This window comes from Triplophysa dalaica, chromosome 3 (assembly GCF_015846415.1).
Source record: "Triplophysa dalaica isolate WHDGS20190420 chromosome 3, ASM1584641v1, whole genome shotgun sequence".
NCBI lineage: Eukaryota > Metazoa > Chordata > Actinopteri > Cypriniformes > Nemacheilidae > Triplophysa > Triplophysa dalaica.
In genome coordinates this window covers 18667326-18685501 of record NC_079544.1, presented here as the reverse complement: position 1 = coordinate 18685501, position 18176 = coordinate 18667326, and the positions used below count along the sequence as shown (strand labels likewise).

At 39.8% G+C, this 18176-nt stretch overlaps 3 protein-coding genes across 4 annotated transcripts; 2 read left to right on the top strand and 1 right to left on the bottom strand.

The window, feature by feature from the left end:
- Positions 1 to 2941: 2941 nt before the first annotated feature.
- Positions 2942 to 7793, top strand: adhfe1 (alcohol dehydrogenase iron containing 1). 2 transcript variants are annotated; one of them, XM_056740822.1, is made up of 14 exons: positions 2942 to 3359; positions 3576 to 3625; positions 3699 to 3742; positions 3996 to 4049; positions 4208 to 4362; positions 4512 to 4708; positions 4809 to 4886; positions 5130 to 5235; positions 5444 to 5596; positions 5861 to 5959; positions 6563 to 6641; positions 6762 to 6858; positions 7096 to 7253; positions 7384 to 7793. In XM_056740822.1, the coding sequence occupies exons 1-14, from the start codon at positions 3307 to 3309 to the stop codon at positions 7465 to 7467; spliced, it is 1407 nt and encodes a 468-aa protein (XP_056596800.1). In that variant the 5' UTR covers positions 2942 to 3306; the 3' UTR covers positions 7468 to 7793. The 2 variants fall into 2 exon arrangements, with proteins under 2 accessions (XP_056596800.1, XP_056596792.1); XM_056740814.1 differs by having other exon boundaries at positions 3690 to 3742.
- A 199-nt stretch (positions 7794 to 7992) lies between these two features.
- si:dkey-97a13.12 (uncharacterized) lies at positions 7993 to 10024 on the top strand. The gene is made up of 5 exons (XM_056740833.1): positions 7993 to 8714; positions 8793 to 8833; positions 8946 to 9104; positions 9484 to 9563; positions 9645 to 10024. The coding sequence occupies exons 1-5, from the start codon at positions 8648 to 8650 to the stop codon at positions 9796 to 9798; spliced, it is 501 nt and encodes a 166-aa protein (XP_056596811.1). The 5' UTR covers positions 7993 to 8647; the 3' UTR covers positions 9799 to 10024.
- A 1345-nt stretch (positions 10025 to 11369) lies between these two features.
- On the bottom strand, positions 11370 to 18126 carry vcpip1 (valosin containing protein (p97)/p47 complex interacting protein 1). Its single transcript, XM_056744366.1, has 3 exons — positions 15388 to 18126; positions 15081 to 15167; positions 11370 to 13518 (listed from the first exon to the last, which is right to left on the bottom strand). Exons 1-3 carry the CDS (start codon positions 17966 to 17968, stop codon positions 12869 to 12871), a joined length of 3318 nt encoding a protein of 1105 aa, XP_056600344.1. The 5' UTR covers positions 17969 to 18126; the 3' UTR covers positions 11370 to 12868.
- Between the last annotated feature and the right edge of the window lie 50 nt (positions 18127 to 18176).

Sequence of the window (18176 nt, the reverse complement as noted above, 5' to 3'; positions counted from 1 at the left end):
TAAAACGTGTATTAATCCTTCAAGTAATTAGTTATTTATCAATTGATTCATTTACTGACGCACTGGTTTGATATTGTTGCAATGTTAATGGTGTCTCTATATGACTAAACCCATCTTTACCTTAAGTAAAGCGTAAGATTCGGATTGGGTACTGATATGCATGTTTACCAGCACTTGAAAAATAATCGAGAAAAGAAAATGAAAAGACCAAAACATTTGTCTAAATCAGATAAAACTAGGCTAAAAACTAGAGGTAACATCCAATCTTTTAAAATGAAGAACTTTCTTAAAGCGGAAACCGTAGCAAATCTATCTCAGTAGCTCTATATGTTTTTTAAACATTTAAAACCCCATTTACAGCGTTTCACAAGACACATTGTCTGCATAAGTTGCCTATTTTCCTGCACGCAAAAGCCATTTTAAGTTATTTTTTCACTTTTGTTAGAACTTTAAATCTAGATTTTTTACATGTAAAACATATTCTTTAATGCAACTACATTTTACCAATCGTGTGTAATGCACAACCCAGAGCACAAACTGTCATATCTGTCTGGAAAAACATTTAATACATACAGGAAAATACAGTGTTACTTAAAAAACATGCAGAGTGGCCTTCTCTTGCTATTATTTTTAATACGTTCAGTTAGTTTCTGTCAGAAAGGGAATTATGTTCAGTGAAAAGCATGCAACAAAAGAAAAGGATGACAATTATATAAAACATTCCCAGTTGATTCAACTTATACTTTGTTTGTGTAAAGTTTAGATCTGAAGAGAACCGTTGAAACAACATTTAACCATTTGTTTAACACTTACAAATATATGCCCTTAAAACTATGTGAAATGGAAACACTATCTGTTTATACTTCTTTGCTTACAGATGAACAACATGAAATAGTGGCGATGAAGAGGGTTGAAATGAAAATAGAAACTAATATAGTCTCAGACTGAGGCAGTCTCATGAGTTAAGCTATGTAAAGTGGATGTAGGGGTGTTTGAGTCCCCCAAAAATTCTTCGACCTATTACCATAAACACATCCTTACCTACAACTCTATTGACCAAAGCTACATTTAAACCCCTCTGTTGTGACTCAGTCTTTACTCAATGCCAGGATGCCAAGAAGTTATTGGACTATTCTACATTTTTTAAAGAAAACAGAAATTGGTCAGAAAGGAGCGCTAATCAATTGTATTTTAACCCATGGTTGGAACTATAGGGGATAGCACCATCCTTCTTGTAGATCTTAAGATATCATCTGATACTTAACTTTTAATAAATAAAACAGTGTAGAACTTAGATATTGACTATTTTTTGTTGTTGTTGTTATTCCTGGTTTTAAAAGTTTAACCCTAAACCAGATGTAGTACATGTTTGATTTTTTTATGCCAAAATTATCGAAAAGAGTCACCAACCCAAACATAAAAGATTTTCTGTAACACCAGATCGTAGACACACAGACTTTTTACTCTCACCAACTTACTCTTAGATGAAACAACACATGACAACTGTCTCTCTGATTAAAAAATACAACCGTCAAGTTTCAAACTGTGATGTGAGAACAGCAGGTGTCATGCCAGAAGGATGAAAACACATTTTATTGCAGGGATATGCCTACAACAACAAAAGTCGTAAAATATAAATTGTCAAACTGATTGACTGTTCAAATGACTTGCCTGAGATAGTAGGGGACAGTCACACTTTGATAATATTGCAAACCTCTCAATCCACTCATTAATGTGATAAAACCCCTAAAACAAGGAAACAACACTTTTACTAGAAACACTCCCTTAAAACATTTATTTTATCTCTCTTATTTACAAGCGTCTTTCACAAATAGACTATAGTAAACACGTTTTTGATAAGGGAGTGATGAGAGGGTTGTACGTAGTTAGACCCACTGAAGGAAGGGTTGGGGTCAGAGGAGTCCCCAACAACAGCCATAAAACATAACTGTCATCAAGAATGACAGGCCATAAAAGTCTCCGTTTGAGTGACTGGTGGACAGAACTTTGACAGGGAGTCATAAATCAATCAAACTTTTGACAGACATTTTATGATACCAGCAATCTCTACACCACCTCTAACAAAAAATCATACACATACTCGCCTTACCTGCACATTCAATGTCAGACGCAAAGATGGCACATCAGTATGAATTGATCAGTAGACAGAATTTTTCATGTGATGACCAAAAAAATCATTTTTTTAGATGGAATTTGATTTCAGACTAGTGTGTTGTATTGTTTTTGTATTTGTTTAAAATGTACCTGAATACACTATATTTATAATATGCATGCATACATGCACACACACACACGCACGCACACACACACGCACGCACGCACGCACGCACGCACACACACACACACACACACGCACACACACACACACAAAACTCATTTAGGATACTATGACAATAGGAGGGGCATGCTTTGAAGAACATCAATATAACAAACAATTACAAGCATCTTAGTTATTTTGTTCCTTGGCTAATACACCTACTCCAACTTTCCCACAAATCGGTTGATATTATTACAGGGCAAGTCCCTGGAAAAGTCAACCAGACAACAAAAAAAGGCTTCCACCATACTGATAAAGCACCCTTAAATACACATGTGAGGTCTCAATGAGTTTTCAGAACATTTTTAAAAGCCCAATTTTCTTCAGCCATGTATGTGCCGCTTTCGAAAGTGTAACAGGATCCATAACGGTCCATAAAGTGGGCACACAAAACATATAATAATTAGCTATATATTCTGTAAAAATCACTATACATTCTCCAATTGTTGGGCATTATTGCTGCTCGTTTGTATTCACAGAATTGCATGTTGTCCATAAAAATTGAGTTCTCCGTGTACCTTTTTTTAAATAGAAAATGCATACATAGACTCATGCATTTTTTCTGCCGTCTATACTCAGCAAGGGTTTAGGAAAATTATTAAATATATTTGTAATACATTGAGTCCCTATTTCAAGTTTTGACTTGACATCCACAACACTGGGAATGCACAACAGCAAAATAATTAGATAATGGGCCGTGCCAAATAATTTTTTTTTACATGTAACAACAAGTGGACATTTAAACATGTTGTTCCTCACAAATATCGACAAACCTCTCTCTCCTTCAAGATTCAAAGAGTTTTGGTAAAAACATGAGAAAATAGACAGGTCAATGCATATGTACGTCTCTCTCTGACTCAAACACAGAGAGTCATGAGCGCAAACCTCTCAGTAGGTGGCGGGACTCCAGTTCATAGTTCAGGAGGTTGTGGGTTCAATGCGCCATTGGAGTGAGTTCTGCACATATCATGGCAGGCGGAGAGAGGGTCGCTCACTTAATGCGCCTGTTAGCGAACGCGGCGTAAGTATTTATATTTCACCTTTCACAATCCTCGTGTTAAAGATTGTATTTAGTCAATGCACTTAGATATACGTTCAACTAGTAAATGTACTGACTGTACTACTAACGCCCTGAGATTGTAAACAAACCCTCAATCGACCCAAAGGGCACCCAATATAGTTAAAAGACATAATGGTATATCAGCAGGGTAATGTTAGCTCCCAAAATGTCTTGTAGATGCAGATGTCCCGCTCATTCTCAAGCGTATTCAAACATTCACCATCGAGGTAAGATTCAGTGATTATTTTTCTCAAAGTAAATGAACTTTGTAACGTGAGCGTATGTGTGAAGTCTCTGCAGGTGAGCGTCACACGTGTGACCGGAAAACGGACTACGCGTTTGAAGTAAGAGTCCAACATAATTTAGTAAAACGTTTATTTATAGTTTTACCCTAAAACGTTTTATACTCAAGCTATCATTTTGTGTAACATTATTTGAATATATGAGCCATTCAAGCAAATAGAATCAATCAAATATTGTTGTATAATTTAATTTAGTATATTTAAGTTATTATACATATAGGTCATGAGATTTACATCACCTTTTATATTTTACATTACTGTCATTTTTATTTTATATGTATGTTTATTTTTTTAGATGGCATGTTCGAATATCAGATTTGGGGCAGGAGTGACCAGAGAAATTGGCATGGTAATATCAGTATATTGAACCTGTATGATTGCCAAAAAAGAAATGTTTAATCTCTGTTATTGGCGATTGTGAAGTTTGTTCCACGTTGTTTCAGTTGTACTGTAACCTCTTGAATGGCTTGTTGGATTTGTCTAATCGTGATTTTTTTTCTAAATCAGGATTTGCAGAATATGGGAGCTCGTAACGTGTGTCTGATGACGGACAGAAATCTGGCCCGCCTGCCACCTGTCGCAGCAGTGCTGGAGTCAATGACGACCCTTGGAGTGAAATATCAGATCTTTGAGGATGTGAGAGTAGAACCAACAGACAAAAGGTGAAACCATCAGAGACGGAACACACACTGCTTGACCTTTACCCTGTGATTGTTTTGAATTGTTGACTGTGTGTCAGCTTATCTTTATAGAAGTTTTTTTCTGATTAAAAACAGGATTGTGTAAATTAAATTGCTCTGTCTTTTCACAGTTTTAAAGAAGCGATTGCTTTTGCCAAAAAGGGACATTTTGATGTGTATGTTGCTGTGGGAGGGGGCTCCGTGATTGACACCTGTAAAGCCGCCAACCTGTATGCATCTCACCCAGACGCAGAATTTCTGGACTTTGTAAATGCACCAATTGGAAAAGGAAAACCTATTACAGGGACAATGCGGCCCCTTATTGCTGGTACAAGCAAAAACGCTCCTTGTCTCTGGTTTGTTTTTCATACACTCTTCTATATTATAATATTGTTTTATGTGTGTCTGTTTGTCTTTGCCTGTGTAAGTTCCCACCACAGCTGGTACAGGCAGTGAAACCACAGGTGTGGCCATCTTTGATTTGGAAGACATGAAGGCTAAAACTGGTTTGAATAAATATTTTATTATTCTCTGCATTTGTAAATAAAGACGCTGGTGAGTTTAGGGGTAAATTGAGATTTGTTTAAATTCAGACTTTGTGTTAGAAGGAGAGGTCAAAAGTCCTTTGTGCTGAGCTTTGAAAAAATTCACATCTGCGTATTTATTGCGTAAGTGTTATCTAGTAGAATTATGTCCGTTCCTTTAGTGCATTTATAACCAACTGAAACCCATTTATGTTGTGTTTTCAGGCATAGCGAGTCGAGCAATAAAGCCCACGTTGGGTATGGTGGATCCATTGCACACTCTTCACATGCCGTCCCGTGTGGCAGCTAACAGCGGGTTCGATGTGCTATGGTGTGTGTTTAGATTTTTTTCAGAATTGTTTAAGAATCATTTTGTTCTATGGTATTTTGTATTTTCATGATATTATATCTACAAGTGCTAATATTTTCTGAAATTAAATTAATTTGGAGGAAAAAAATGTACCTCTCCAATGCTTTTTTCACTTAAATATTTCTTTGTAGAAACATATAATATGTTTTATGTGTAATTATCTTCTTAGTCATGCACTAGAGTCTTTTACTGCGTTGCCTTACAACCAAAGAAGTCCGTGCCCACCCAACCCCCTGAATCGCCCTGCCTACCAGGGTAGTAATCCAATCAGTGATGTATGGGCAAGACACGCTCTCAAGATTGTTGCCAAATACTTGAAACGGTATGTCTCTTTGTTTGAGTATGGAAGAAATTGTTTTTTCATGAATGCTATGAATGTATTTTTAAGAGCATCTTTGTCCAAAATCCAAATATTTCAAATATTTGGATATTTCAAATTGGGATGCTCAGACAATAATTTAATAGAGCCACAGAGCCAAAATATGTAGATGTTTACCCACAATGACATGGGATTGATGTAGAAAGTATTTTAGAAATGAAAATATTCAATATAATATTGAGCTATGAACGCAAATGTTTGTTGCAGGGCGGTGCGTGACCCAGAAGATGTGGAGGCTCGGTCCAGCATGCACCTGGCTAGTGTGTTCGCAGGAATTGGTTTTGGCAATGCTGGAGTCCATTTATGGTAATTAAACAGAACTCATTAAATTAGCATCCAAAAAATAATTGATTCTGGTAATGAGTTTATGAGCATCAAATCACAAGCGAGCTCATGAGTTGCTAATGAAACCGCTTGTGCTACACTGTGATAATTTATTGTGTTTCTCCACTTATCAGAGAGCGCAGGTGCACTAAAATCAGTACAGTGAGAGTCTAGGGAACAACTAACACCGTGTAGTTGTTCCCTAGACTCTCACAGCACATTGACCTTTTTGAAAATGTGTCACTTTTATGATAATGTGCTTATAATTTAAGGCTAAAGAAGATTAAAACAAGTCAAGACCACAAAAACTTTTGAAAACCCTCTGTAGAAGTTTAATTTAGCTTGCCAAAGTGGCTGTTTTAGGAAAAATAATAACCCAGTAATGTTTAACTTATTTTGTGTTAAACTTATTACTTATTATCTACCTTTGGTTATTTATTTTTTGATGGATAGCATCCAGTTTAGTTGTACAATGAACAGTGACAATAAAGATGTTATTCTGTTCTCTTCTGTTCTGTAATGTCTATTAGGTGAAATTATTGAACTATTTTACTATAATTATATCTTTTCATTTTATTTAATAAGTCATGGAATGTCATACCCTATTGCCGGGAATGTCAAAACTCACAGAGCCAAAGGCTACAATGTAAACCATCCTATAGTGGTAAATATATTCTGCACTACATGATAAAAATAATGCATTTGACAACAGTGATTCTAAATCTTACAGTATTGAGAGATACTATATTATAAAATTATTTCTTAACTCTTCTTTTTTCGTCAGCCTCATGGACTGTCTGTTGTTCTCACATCTCCTGCTGTTTTTGCCTTTACTGCCAGCATGTGCCCAGAGCGCCACCTGGAGGCAGCACAGATACTAGGTAACACATTGCACATGCAATTAAATGTCTCCCAGTGTGTCTTAGTCACTGCTTTAAGATTCAGATTCTAAAACATTGTAAAATAATGCAGTGAAATTGGTACTTTTTTGTTTTTAATGTTTATGTTATTTAAGTAAAACCTGTAAAGTGTATAGCAGTCTTACAGATTTTGATCTGCTCTAATTCAGTTTGCATTGAAAGATTATAGACTGTGTGATGTTATTTGTGTTTATAAAGGTGCTGACGTGACTAAGGTTAAGAAAGAAGACGCTGGCCGTTTATTGGCTGACACTCTTAGAATGATTTTATATGACCTGGATGTGGAGGACGGCTTGTCTGCCATTGGCTACACTAAAGAGGACATTCCATCTTTAGTGAAGGGCACTATCCCTCAGGTCAGCCAATCACATCGTTGCACTAACATAAATCAGAATTCCTGCTCCATCAAATGTATTTAAGCAACCTAACTCATAGAGAATAAAATGAATAATGATGAATGGTGAATAATTTGTGTTTGTTTTGCAGGAGAGGGTCACTAAATTGTCCCCGAGAGCTCACAGTGAAGAGGATTTGTCTGATCTGTTTGCTGCCTCCATGAAGCTGTATTGAGTGTCCAGAAGGACGCTATAGCACTGGACTGAAAACCAACACACAGATTTCTCAGAAACACAGACTCTAATTGGCTGTGGTAACTTTATTATGTAAGCAAAAACACTGAGCTAAGTGCACTGACTTTTAATCCTTTTAGTGTGACGTCACGGCTCACAGCGAGACAAGCATTGAGTTTTAAATAAAATGCAGAAACTGTACTGTCAGATACTGTAGTTTTAAATAATGGACATGTTCTTGTGTTTCTTTCGAGATTCATCAGTGAATGATTAGCACAAATTTGGTTGATTTGAAATTCATTAATCTTATTAAATCTATTGACTATATTAGGTTTAGTCTGGTTTCATTTGAATCTATTTCTCAACATTAAAGTTACTCCTTACTTTTCAAATCTAATTGTTAACAAATAAAACCTTATTGTAAAGTGTTACCTTTTTTCATCAATTGTATAAATTGAATAAATCTATAATTGTGGAACACCGGTAAGAAAATGACATAACTGTACACAAAATGATTTTGTTTAAACCGAACCAAGGCAACAAACATTTACCTGAATGGAGATGTAGCCTACAGGTTATTGATTGACAGATTTGCTGAAGACTTGCGAAAATCTTTTGTCATTTGTTTTGAGATGAGCAATAATTCAGATTGCGGTTTTATATTACTTAGAGTGGATAGAAATTCAAAACATTTATAAGGTTGGGGTATTCAGGATTAACAAATATTCAAAATCATGCAGGGAACTGACCTGGTGCTGGAAAAAGTCTGGTGACATAAGTGTGAATGGTTTAAGTAAAACAAGTGTTTGGAGTTTGGAAGCATGTCATTGGCCGTTCTTTTCCCCCCAAGAGATATGAGATTGGCTGCGATTAAACCTTGGCTTCTGAAAGCAGGAATGGCTGATGAGAGTGTTGGCTCCTAGAAGTGCGTGATTGGCTGATCAGAGTCGTGAACCGCAGCAGGTAAACATTCACGTGGAACAGAGTTAAACAGGCTTAAGAGTACTTTACTTTCCCAGAAAAGCATCAATCTAAAACACTGATGTGTGCCGTTTGAGAGAGCAAGAGAGAGAGAGAAAGAGACTACTTAAAGAAGAGAGAGAGCACAGCAGTATCATTGAATCTAAATGAACAGATAGAGTGTGCGTCAGTATTTTATATTTGTGTGATTCGACCTCAACATGCAGCAAATCTACACCCAGAGTCATGAAGAGTTTGAAGTATTCACCACTGTGCTGTCTCCTCAAGGTCAGTGGTCTTTTTCTGTGAGTCGGATAAGAACAAAACTGGGTTTTGTGTAATTGAATGTTGCACAATTGGTTTCAGTTTGTCGGAAGAGTGGGATTTTCAAGCACCAAGGAGAAATGGTATCTTCACACAAACACACAAAAAAGATTTTTTTTGGAGCTGCAGATGTATTTGATCTTATAGAGCGGATGGTGCAGGTGATGATGGTGAAGTGTATGTGTTGTGTGTGAGGTGGTTGTGGTGACAGGATACAGTGCAGAATACGAAGACGAGGGGTCTGTCTGTGCCGGTGAAGTTGTGATACTGCTCCATCGGGAAGATGCTGACTGGTGTTACGTACGACAGCAGAATGGACGAGAGGCATACCTGCCCACCACATGCTTCGAAAAGGTACACACAGGCACAGAAAGTAAACCAAAGCAAAGATTACACAATATAAGTAGACACCTGGATACCCATGTGTGAACATTTAATGAGTTAAACTACTTTGCTGCTTTAAAAGCTTACACTTGAAACATGGCTGTGGTGATTGGACTCTGTCAGAAATTAGTATTAGGTCAGGTAACAATGTTGGTGACCTTGCATGCAGTCAGCATTCCAATTTATCCTTAAAGAACAATGAGATTCATGTATGTCCTTTATGGCTGTTTGCTGGACATTGTACATTTGTTAATAATAAGTAATGCTGAAATAAAGGCATTTTATAAAAAATATAGTGTCCTAAGTATGTGGCCATGAAGTTTCATTTATTTCTATTGTTTGTGTGTAGAAAAAAAATCCTCTGCGGCCTATCTTGACTAAACAGAGCTCCATACAAGAGTCGTCTGATGACCGTCGTGGCTGCACAGGGTAAGTTCATGATGTTAATTTGCTTTTATTGTAACCGATGCAATTCTGATACTGTATCTGAACTGGTACTTGTTATTGCAGAAGACGCTCTCTGAAACTGCCACGGCGGGCATCATTATCAGGAGTGCCTGGCTCACCCCGATTACTTCAGCGGCTGCTCACTCGCCCCCGTCGACGCAGTGAAGGACATGCCGTACATACTGGCTCCATCAATCCTGCTTTTCAGCCAGAATGACTCTGCCCGACAACTCCAAGCTCCACCTCTCCAATTGCTCTTAACTCCACCTTTGCAGTGATGCCATAGAAGAACTATTTTTAGTTTAGTTTAGCGTTTTAAGTCTGTAGAAACATTAAACACAAAGAATAATTTGTGCAACGGAATGGTTTCATTTTAAGTATGCACCTGCAATATGCGGTTTTTTGTGATTGAACCAACCTGCAACCACTGTCCAGATTGTTAACCTTTTACTTAATCCACATGTACATATGTAAATAATGTTAACGAATGATTTTCATTAAATAGTGTGTTTAAAAGTGTGCATAAGTCATCTAAGCAATGCAAGTCATCTAAAAATTATCTGGACGTCTTAAAATTGTCATTTGATTTATTATTGACCTCCCCTTCCACATGCACACACACACACACACACCAATTCAAGTCATAATCCCCACACAGAAAGTAACAACACAATTGTGTTTTAAGTACAGTGTATGTATAGGTCTCCAAATTTTGCTAATTACATAACTATTCAATGAAGAGGTTGCAAGGCATCAGAGGCTTTTCTATTATTAAAGGCCCAATGTGTAATTTCTTGGAGAATCTTTTGACAGATATGCAATATAATATACGTAATGTTGTCTTCAGTGATAAAGATGAAACTTTATGTTTTTATTAAGTAAGAATTAGCTATTTCTATCGACAAACAAAGCATGTCCCTGCTCTAACTGCTCTACAGAGCGTGTTTCGTAAATACTTTATCTCCTTCGGAAAAGAAGCAAAATTGTGATGAGATCTTAGTCCTTTCTCAGCTGCCGTAGTGCTACGAAAGGGAGATGTGAGCGGTGGAGTGAGCTGTTGGTTGCAATTCACAACCTCACCACTTGATGCCGCTAAATATCATACACTGGATCTTTAGTCACAGAAGCAACACCTTGAGCCATTGCTCTATTCAACATTGAGTGTTTTATTTATTTTATAAAAATAAATAATTGACCTGAAAGCTGCCATGTTTATTTCGGTTTCACTTAACAACTAAACGCTGATTTGTTAAAAGTATGCGAGATTCATTATGCGTAAACTCAAACGTTATGGAAGAGACATTTCCACAATCATAAACATGAAGTGGAATGAAACAAACGAAACGTGATTGGTTGCTTGACCTGTCAGTCAAAATGGCATCTTTATGGGATCAGAATTGTTTCATTATTCTGTATAAATATATATATTTTTTGTGTTCTGAGGATAAAAGAAAGTCATACAGGTTTGAAATGACAAGAGTGTGAGTAAATGATGACAGACTTTTCCATTTTGGGTGAACTATTCCTTTAAAGTTAGTCCATTTACTTACCTTCATATCATTTCAAACATATATGTTTTGAAGAATATTGGTGTCTCAGGAACATTGAGGGCCCATTGACTAACATTGTAGGGAAAAAAAAAATTCACAAAAACATTTTTTTACAACCTCAGAAGAGTCATATACAGATTTCCATTTTTTCTAGGTGTCCCCTTTTAGATGTTTGCACATTACTTTAATACATTTACTTACTGCTTTGTTGGGTGAATCAAAGACAGTGACCACATGGTTTCATACAGATGGAATAACTTTATTGTTGTTAGGCTGAAAAGTAAATCACGCATGCAAACAGCAGATTCCACGGCTGTATAGAATTATCCAACTGTTTTATTGAAAAACAGAGGAAAAACAATCAGAAAAACAAACAGATTCAATATCTGTACAGCTGAAAGTATAATACAATATATACCACTATTGTACACCAGAATACAATATATCATGAGGGCAGCAGTCACAGAGAAACAATCTGCACTCGAGTCTGTGTTACATGAAGCAGTAAAACATCTCTTTTGTGCCGCTCTGTACACCAACAATATCAATTATATGTTTAAGAGCTAATAAACACTCCCACACAGAAAAGTGCTCTGGTACAGATATTGTCGTTGACTTAAAATAAAAAAACAATCAATTAAAAAGCAAAAGCTCATCGAGCCTCTAAACACCTTCAATATGCTTCACCTGTAACCTCAGATAAAACCGAGGACAGGCCCTGTGTCTTCTCAGAACTAGCTAACATAGGGCACCATTGGGAAACGCTGCAGATCAAAGCTGGGGTCAGGTCTTGTTAAGGCTGTTAACAGGTCTGTTCACCTGTTATTGGCAACATCAGGGTAAAAGCAAAAGCTCACCAAGGTCTGAATAGATATGAAGTGGATTCAATGCAATCTTTACAATTTTCCATCTTTTTTAAACATCAGGTATATTCAGGATGTGTTGCTTAAATATCAGCTCTACAAATTAGGGTTACGGATTTATTTTGCTTTGTATGTTTTACTTAACAAAAATAGTCTGACCGTACTAACCATATCACATCAGCATTGCATTGATATAGGCAATCAAGACAAATATAGTTCTGAATTTTTTCCCCTGAAAATAACATCCGCTTGGCTAAATTCAGTGTAGCTATAGACAAAAACCTGTCAAAAGATTACATTCCAATGCGAAGTAACGCTTCTGAATTGCCTCCTACTGAACAATGTTTGAAAAGAAAAGGGACATGCACAAGGGCATATTAATCAAGCTAATAATCATATTATCAAGCTGATGTCTGACACTGGGTTAGTTCCTCACTGAGCTGTCTATTCTGATGTGTTTCCTAATAATCACACACACACACACTTACTGATGTAAACACGGGGCTGAAAAGACCACAGCTGTTTTTGTTTTGATTTCAGGGACTTTTCAGAGCATAAGGGTCAAAGTGCACTTTATTTTTAGAATTACTTAAGAACTATGCTTGAGCATACTAGCAAAGCTTACGGGTGATATTAAATCTATGTGCACTTTGGTGCAGCTGTACTTAAGGTGGATGAAAGCCAACACACGTTCTGTAAATAACCACTCTGAGTTCCACATCTTAAGACTTGAAAAGATTTAAGCAATGCGTTTCGCACTGAACAGACGCATTAGGCGGCACCATTATTGATTAGTTGAATCACAGTGTGTGTGTATGCGTGTGTATACGTGTGTGTTACGCTGTGAAGGAAGCTCGCTCAGTTTAATGAAGCATCAGGATTGGTCCATGGGCTCAAAAGTGCTAGGAGGCTCTGGCCCATGACTCTCCATCTCTTCTTGCTTGTCAGTAGTCTCTTCTTCCTTCCCATCATGCCTTGTCGCAGAGTGCTGGCGCAGGTGTTTGTCCATTGACGCTTGTATGCTCGAAACCATCTCCTGCAAGCGTTGCCGTTGGGCCTCGATCACAGCGGGCTCCAGCCCCACGCCGTGGCCCTCACGTAGAGTAAGCATGCCTGGGGCCACACGCACCAGCTCTTCACCCGACAGAGGTAAACTCTCTCCACGGACGCTGCCGCTGAGATCCACGCCGCTGCTGTGCTGTCGTCGTATTGGAGGATGCTCAGGAGGGGCGGAGCCTAGAGAGTGACCTTTTCCCTGGAAGGCGGTGACGCTCTGTTCTTTCCTGCGCACTGCCCCACCGGAGCCCAATCGTAGGCTGTGGGCGGGGCTTCCTTCATGGCTACGGGAGGCTGCATCAGTGCGGAGCTGGGAGAGGGCTTCCTGAACGAGGTCCTCTACATCAGGGCCTACTGGAAAATGACCAGCTGAGTCCACACATAGCTCCAATCGATCCTCTGCTGCATTAAACACAAACGTTTTGCCAGACAAGTGGGGCAGTGTGCAGTGCTTCCCGTCCAACAGACCTGAAATCAGACAGGGAGAGAAAGAAAATTAGCTTCAGGCATAAAACACATGCATATAGACATCAACCACCTGTCACACATACTTGTCTTATAGAACTACATTATTTACTACTAGTTTTTGCAACACTAGACACTGCAATACTTGTTTGCAATGTTTAATTTGAACCTATTTTGCACAATTCTATTGGTTGCAATGGGTAGGGCATATAAACACAAATATGCATCATAGTATTCTTAAATTAAATAATGTAAATTATAACATTTATTATAACTACATAAAACCAAATGCATAACAAAATACAGAACAACTTTTTTGTGTGTTTTTATCTTTGAATCAAACAGATTCTTAACAAATACTCTGTCTTATTCTTTTACTCTGTCTTCCATTGCACATTGAAGCCCTTTCTGGCAGCATACTGTACAGTGGATCTAAAAACATGACCCAATTGAAAATTTGCATTTAAAATCTAAATTAAACCTGGAAACAAACCAAGTTTTATAAAGAAATCAAAAAGGGGAACCGTTTAGATTCCAGTTTTTCTATATCACTAAACAAATGTAGGCAAATGTTTGCCCATGTTAACTACTATGTGCAAAGGTCAAAGACACTCTTTTGAGGAGTCTCTCAAATCATGCTCGAATTACACAGATCATCAGGTTTTGGCATCTTGTCCAGCTTATGCCGGCTTAAGTGCATGCTGTCATTACAACAAAAGCATTTTTACTAATGGTCTCGATCTTCCCCTTACAGTAACTTCCTGTTGTAAGTTTAGATCTGACATTTTCAATGTTCCAACTGAAATTACCATGGTTAATACACAGCAAGCCTTTTCTAGAGTATTGATGTTAAATGTACAGGTTTAGATAAAAATGGGTCACAACCACTTATCTTGTGGTGCGACCAATAATATCTATAAATGTATTCAATTAGAAATACAATATTTCCATTTTTTGTTCCTGATATATTAATCTCTGATACAGTATGCTTAAGTGAATCGTGTTTTTAAAACATTTATATCAGTTGTATGCGATTTTCAGGAAAGATAAGTTTGTAAACATAATTATAAAAGAAGAGAGAGAGAGTGTGAGAGAGACAGAGAAAGAGGGAGCTATTTCCACCCTGCTGCCGCATGTCTTCACTTAAAATAAGGAATATGCGCGCTGAAAAGACGCAAAATGTGAATGGGGCCTCATTGTGACACTGGTGAGACTAAAGAGAGAATAACAGGAAAAACCTTGAAAACTCCCTGAAGTGTCATAACTCTTTCCCAGAAGGATCAAACACAGGTGTTTTACATGCTGTAAAGCAATCTTAACTGTTCTAGCATTTACATCAGTCTTTGCCACTAAATTGACAGTGAGCACAAAGAACACCTTAAACATTTACAATAAAAGCAAAAGTGCACATTTTTTAGAAATTAATCAATGATCTATATTCTCTATATTACCTGTTCATTTTCTGTAAAAAAAATGTCTTAATGTGCATCTATACTTTCCTAAAACTTTACACTTACATACACAGTATTCATACAGCTTTATTTCATATTAACATAGCACCTTACCCATGTCTTTCTTGACAATATTGTAGAAGACTCCTCCTTGCTGGAACAGGTGAGGCAGTTTCTTGGCATATGACCAGACATCTTCACCTGGTAAAGAATAGATAAAAACACATCAAATAATTAGATGCCGGCCTCCAATTGATTTTTTGGGCATGGAATAGACAGGGTTTACTTTTGCCCCATAGTAAATCAAATAAATCTTAAATTACTTAACCAGAAATAAAACTGTTTTTTTAATCTCTGTGATGATGATGAAAGTCTTTGATCAAAATAAAACAAATCACGCTTAAAAGAGAATGTGTCTTACCCAAGAGTGCTGCTAGGAGACAAAGTGAAGACATCTCAAGGTCAATGTTGTCCTGGAGTTCCCTGCTGCTTGCACGACTGAGCCGTGGGTCATGAGTTTCAGGTGCATGAGACTGAGTTTGACTCAGTTGAGCGTCGGGCGAGCTCTCTTTCAGCACTTCTACAGAAATGCGATCGCCATGTTGCAACCCAACCTGCTGGTTCTGGTCCTCTTTGTGTGGCGGGGGCAGCTCTCTGGGCGGGAAACCGTGGCGGATGCACAGCTGGCCGGGTGGCAAGTTGAAGACCTGGATAATGGAGTTCTGCAGGTCACTGTAGGTGGTGTGAGGTTGCAACGTGAGCATGGCCTGCCGCCCGTCGCTGGTCGTTACACGGATCTTTTTCTCTCCACTGGAGGGTGGCACTTTAGTGGGAGTGGGAGGAGCTGAAGAGGAAGCAGAGGAAGGGGACGAAGGGCGAGGGTTCTGCTGGCGCACACGGTCCGTGCTTCGGCGCTGGGAGAGAGCTGCCTGCTCGCTAATGCTGTGCTGCAAGACTCGTTCGGTCCTGCTCATCACAAGCTCCTCTTTATGCAACGTTTTACCTTTCTGACCCGTCAAGATGATTTTGGTAGGAGGTTGGGTGACCGGTTCAGCCCCATCCACTCTGTTCTGCACGTGAGCGCCCTCTATGTTGACAGGATTGTATTCATCTTGGCTTCTCTTGGCTGTGTGATGCAAAATGGTGTTTACCACTTTCTGCACCAGGATCTCGCTGCCGAACTCACCGGGGAAGTGTTTGGTGACGAGCCGCATGGTCACGTCGTAAACGTTGCTGTTAAGCGACGGGTCCATTTCGTACTGGAACCAGTAAACAGTCTCGCGCACCACACGACCGCCCCACTCCAGAGTGATGGGGAATGCTTCAGGAAGATTGTCATACTCTTTCCCCTCCCAAAAGTGCTTGAAGCCGCATCCACATTTCCCCCCTTGCGAACTCGTGTTGGTACGATCTCCATCCAAATAAACAACAGAGCCGTCGCCATGCACGCGTCTTACGGAGGTTCCGTGGCACCAGGTGCAGGCCGTGAGGGAGCTTAGTTTATAATCGGGCACAAGCACGTCTTTTTCAGGGTTGTAGGAACAAACCATACTATTTAGAGGGAAGCTGTAGTTTTTATCACGTCGAAGCGTGCCATGAGTGGATTTGGCCAGGTTGTAGAGCTTACCCCCGGGTATGAGCCACTCGGCTGGCATGTGGAGCTCAGAAAGGGCGTTGCAGACCAAACAACGATGGAGACGGCCCTCCTGAACTGATTTCTTTGCCGCCTCCGTGACCTCCTCAGGTTGCACACCGATCACTCCCGTGCGCCTGTATATGTACTGGTGAACGTCTGCAACTAGTGAGGGGTGGATCCCGTGCTTGTCCATGAAGACGTCCTCCATTGCACCCACGAGGCGCAGCAAATATTTATCCTGCAGACTCCGATCGCCCCCGATCACACAGCTGCCGCCGGAGTCCAGACTCACATATCTCCGGATCAGCTCTTGTGGGATGCCCCACGCTTTCGGCAACAACGCAGAAGGTAAACGGGGTAACGCCGTGCCCTTTATGCCCACTATGGGAAGATAGTGATTCCTGCCGGAGCTGCTCCACGCGATGCAGATGGGCTTGTTCAGTGTGCCATCTTTTCCTCTGCATTGCTCCTCTGGAACCAGGCCTGGGAGAAAGGTGGCGGAGTAATCGCCCGAGCTGCGCATGCCACTCAAGGAGTCCAAAAGGATTATTGGTCTGTGAAGCACATTGGCCAGACCAAATATGTGGATGTTCCTCAAGCCCAACGGCACGCCCTCCGGAGGGATGAATAAGGGGTCACATTCATTTATTATATCTTCCCATTCGGCTGCGTCAATAAAGTCCTGGAATAAAGCTTTGTAGCGGTCCAGGTTCTGCTTGAAGTTAAGTTTAAGGTTTTCTCTGAGGGCATGCCAGAAGAGCTCACGTCCTACTAGAGACCGGGACACGGCGTGGACCAGGCAGTGTCCGTCTCCATCCACGTGCACGGGGATGAGACACTCTCTATTCGAGTTGGCTTTCTTGATCTCCTCCAAGGTGTCATGCAGGTAGATCAAACTCCCTGAACGGTCTCTACCATAGCCAACAGTGGACACGTGCTCTTGTTCAATGAGAAATGCCCTGTCACCTAGAAGTGAGCAGTCAAAGATGTCTCCCTGGTTCATGTCCTTTAAAAGTTTAGCAGTACCCGACTGTTTGTCCATACCGTAGCGGGTGAGGATGGGGGAGAGCAGCTTGCAGTGATAGTTTGACAGTCCCATCACTTTCACCAGCTCCGTGCCCTTTTTGGGAGGGCCCGGCACACCAAGCAAAGCATTCCTCAGCAGGTTATGAAGCACCACATCTGGGTCAGTCACCTCTTCCACATTCGCGAGGTTTTTCTGCTCGTGTCTCTGGCCGCACTCGGTGCACTCGATACTGATGGAGGTGTGTGCGGGAAAGAAGAGCTTCGCCTGGCACTGCGGGTCCGGGCACATCCCGCATAAAATGCGCCTGTCCTTTTGCTTCGTGCCCGGGATCAACGACATAATCCAATGATATATATCCTCTTTCCCAGCTGTTTACAAAAGCATCGCTGTGTATTTACCAACGAGTGAGAGAAAATTGTGTCACCTCACGCAGTTTCTGTTTTCCAGTAACAAACACAACACGGAAGCGGTTCTGTGTCGCAGAGTGACCTATGTGCGGCGCGTTGCATTGTGGGACATGTGGTTCGTAATCGTTAACGACCGTGGG